The following is a 3828-nucleotide window of genomic DNA, read 5'->3' as shown; positions in this document are numbered from 1 at the left end:
ACTTTTGTAACCGTCTTCTTAAACATTAATACAAAGATAACACCCATTAGTCGATACCAAAGGATACAAGTGTTACACCTTAAGAATCTACTTTCCCAACGCACCTCTCTGTGCGTGATTTTTTTTAAATGCTGTTCATTTACATGACAAAAATATTTTTTTCACTTTATTCAAGCAAGTGGAAATTTGGACAATCTAAATCTCAAGCTAAATTTGTAACACCTAAAGAATATCTGAAGGTGGAGTTAGCCATGTACTTATGTAACACTTCCTTATATAAAGCTGGCTGCTCTTCAGTTGATAGCATTCAGCTATCACAGCTCCAATCACTAAGCTCTAAACATCTGCCAGAATCCATTTACCAGGTGAGTATTTTGCATTTTATTTCAGTAATAATTTCTGAATCTCACAGTATTTGTGAAGGTTAACATATCTTTAAAATGTAATTCTTAAAACCCCCAGAAATCACTTATTTTTTTCTTTCTTTCTTTTTATTGCACCTAAAAGCATAATTTTGTGGTGTTTTGATTTGTTTTTTGTTTTTTGACAATGGAAACTGTTGTTTAAAATTCTTTAACCTTGCCACAATCAGATGCAGGTCAATTGCCTGTTCATGAACATTTTTCTAAATCTTTGTGCAAGCGACTATTTTCATATATATTGTAAAATGAAGATCCCAGATATTTTAAAAGCTGATCTAATTATGATATTTGTACTGAACACTACACATTTTAATGCTGTATCTAAAACATTCTCCTGCCTCTACCATAAAACAGTTGAAGCAGTCTTTCAATCTAACCTTCATATTTAGGAAAGCTACAAAACATGTAGTTATGCTATGAGAGAAAGGTTTTGAGAGTGTGAAGAGAAAAACACTGTATTGTGTTTATTTAAAATATTTGTAGTTATCTGTGTTTTTGCCTCTTTCCCTCCATCTGACAGCTGAGATAGGCTACAGTTAGACATGTGGTCAAAAATGGATTATTATTAGAAATAATCACTCTTCAGGTTTGAATCCTGTGGTTAAACACAGGATGAAGAAGCTCATCATTGATGTGGATGCTGGGGTGGATGATGCTATTGCCATCATGATGGCCCTCTCCACACCTGATGTGGAAGTTTTGGGGATCACCTGCTGCTATGGCAACACGTCTGTGGAGAATGTCCTCAGAAATGTCCTTCGTGTCCTGAAAGTCTGCGACAGGCTGGACGTAAGTTTGTGTCACGCTGTAAGAGAGCCCTTCTACACGAATATGTTCGTAGATATGTTCTTACATCCAGCATATAATACTCATACAGATTCCAGTGTACCGTGGCTGCTCAAAGCCTTTGGTGGACCATGAAAACCATGCAGATAATTTCTTTGGATCAGACGGGTTTGGGGACGTTCCAGATCCACACGCACCAAGCCTGGATCTGGTGCAGCAGAAAAAAGCCAAACAGGCCATTGTTGACCTTGTGAACGCAAATGATAAAGAGGTGAGTGTCTGCACCATTAAGCTTCTTACATGAATGAAAATTGAGAGCCTCATTTTCCTGTGATATGTGTACACTAAGAACGTTGTAGCTTACACAGGGGTTGGGTAAAATGCTGTGTGGAGAAGTAGGTGATCTCAAAATACATGAATACATTTACCCACTTTTTATAAATGGTTTGTGGTTCTGATCAAACGTTTTATTTAAAGGCCCAGTCACAGATTATTTCAGCAGACATGCCTTGAAGTCTTCCTAAAAAAGTATGTTGACATTTAGCTGAAAATTGTTGAACTCCCACAGATGAAATTGCATCACTTGACTAATAAAAACTTGTTTTACCCAGAGCTAATGATTTAATTGCTTTTTCATGGTGACCAGTAAAAATGGATGTAGACACAATGATATCATCTGTTGGTTATGGATTGCAAAGGGTACAATGCACTTGATGTGAAAGAAGCCAACTCGTTGCGAAGTATCACAAAGTTGCCAAACACACATAAAAAAGCATAACTTGAAGCTTCAATGCAGTTTAAATTGGGAAGTCGTAAAAATTATCTGTCAATTTTCATCAAGTTTCAAGTGCTTAATAGACAAACTGCACCACTGGGCCAACCAAACCAGTTTAATTCTCAATTCATTCTAAACACATTTATAAATGATAATTCTTTAAAAAACTTTTCAAGGAAAATTATTATTTTACAACTGAGGGTTTGTTTTCAGCTCAAAGGTTGGTTAGGAGGCAATAAAATCATCAATTCAACTCTGTCTCCTGCCTCCAGGTGATCCTCATATCCACTGCCCCCCTCATGAACCTGGCTGCAGCAGTGCAGTTGGACCCTTCCTTGCCTAAAAAGCTTAAGGCGCTCTACATCATGGGGGGAACCATTGAAGGTGGTCTCCTCACAGAGTATTTCCTCTGTCTCTCATTATCCATTTGTGATTTTAGTCTTATAAATATCTGATATATATGAGAATGAGTGTGTGACTGTGCTTGTTTCTGTGTGCAGCCAGGGGTAACATCACAATATGTGGAGAGTTTAACTTTGTGTGTGACCCAGAGGCTGCTTACATCGTGTTGGACCGCTACACATGCCCAACCTACATCGCTACCTGGGAGTTCACCTGCTGGAACTGCCTGCCATGGGTGAGGAGGGAAACAAGCTGAACGAGGGCTTCAGTTCTGTTCCAATGAATAATGTCTGAACAGTTTTAAAGTTTGAAAGGATCTCTGCTAACACTGAGTTTGTGTATAAAGTGGTATTTGAAAATATCTTACAGTCTTTTTTTCCCTTAGTCTTTCTGTGACACCTGGTTATCTGTACATACTGAAAAATCAGACTTTGTGGAAAAGATTTTACGCATCTCAAGACAGGTAAGAGTGTATTAATTGACACAAAGCATCAAGCATTTAAGTCTTAAGTCCTCACTTTGTACAAGAAAATAAGCTCCAGTTAGCAATGAATTTAATCCATCTTCAGTATTGTGTAAATATGCTCGCAGCCCTTTTGCTTAAATCTTGGTGCCCCACTGGTGACAACTTACAGAATATTATAAGATGTCTAATTACCTCTGACATACTGTGTGAACAGAAGTGTGAACAGAAACATCAAGAATTTAATCCCTGTGACGCCTACGCCATGGCTGCAGCCATCAATGATGCAGTCATACCTAAGAGTGAAGAGGCGAGTGACTGCAACTTTTTTTTGTCAGGTTACAATGTAAAACATCTTCGCTGAAATCATTGTTTAATGAATTATTTTGTTACTCTTTCAGGTTGCAGTGACGGTGGAGTTGCAGGGGATCTACACTCGAGGCATGATGGTGCTGGACCGCGACGAGAAGCTGAAAAAAGAACACAAAGTCTTCATCATGAAGAACGTCGACTTGGAGAAGTTCAAGGAAATGTTGATTAATGCAGTCAAAAAGAGTGATGCTGTACACTCTGAGACCTGAGTGTTATGATTCATAACAACAAATAAAAACTTTTGTGTTGCAGTCTCACAAACCATGTACAACATTCATTAAGAAACAGTTTGTCCAGATTGGTGTTGAAGAAGTTGACCAGTTCTCAACTGTGTAGTAGTAAATAAAGTTAATGCTGTGACCCAAATGTATCTGCATAAATGATCAGTATTTATTCAGGTTTAGGTATATGCATTTGCAAAATAGTTTTATGTGTGGTCAAATTACTTTGTATTTGTGTGTGGACTGAAGCGCATGCTAGTGAGTCCTCAAAAGTTACACACAAATGACTGCACACACATTTGTAAACCTTAGTTTATACTTGTGGATTATATTAATAATGGATACTTTATTGATCCCCATGGGGAAATTACTTGTTTTTCTCTGCAT

General features: G+C 37.7%; 1 protein-coding gene across 1 annotated transcript; it reads left to right on the top strand.

Annotated features, from left to right (window-relative positions):
- The first annotated feature begins 269 nt into the window (after positions 1-269).
- LOC113016002 (inosine-uridine preferring nucleoside hydrolase-like) lies at positions 270-3578 on the top strand. The gene is made up of 8 exons (XM_026158442.1): positions 270-365; positions 1034-1211; positions 1300-1479; positions 2256-2367; positions 2484-2620; positions 2771-2848; positions 3066-3158; positions 3250-3578. Exons 2-8 carry the CDS (start codon positions 1035-1037, stop codon positions 3427-3429), a joined length of 957 nt encoding a protein of 318 aa, XP_026014227.1. The 5' UTR covers positions 270-365; position 1034; the 3' UTR covers positions 3430-3578.
- The last annotated feature ends 250 nt before the right edge of the window (positions 3579-3828 follow it).

Source organism: Astatotilapia calliptera, chromosome 23 (assembly GCF_900246225.1).
Source record: "Astatotilapia calliptera chromosome 23, fAstCal1.2, whole genome shotgun sequence".
NCBI classification, from domain to species: domain Eukaryota; kingdom Metazoa; phylum Chordata; class Actinopteri; order Cichliformes; family Cichlidae; genus Astatotilapia; species Astatotilapia calliptera.
Note: the sequence above shows the minus strand (reverse complement) of the source record. Positions and strands in the feature narration are given on the sequence as shown.

Bases quoted from the DNA above. Each gene is read 5' to 3' on its own strand.
- LOC113016002 (XM_026158442.1), top strand. From the start codon at position 1,035: ATGAAGAAGCTCATCATTGATGTGGATGCTGGGGTGGATGATGCTATT. The intron at 1,480-2,255 runs GTGAGTGTCTGC...TCCTGCCTCCAG, and splicing joins TGAACGCAAATGATAAAGAG to GTGATCCTCATATCCACTGC. The intron at 2,368-2,483 runs GTGGTCTCCTCA...TTCTGTGTGCAG, and splicing joins CATGGGGGGAACCATTGAAG to CCAGGGGTAACATCACAATA.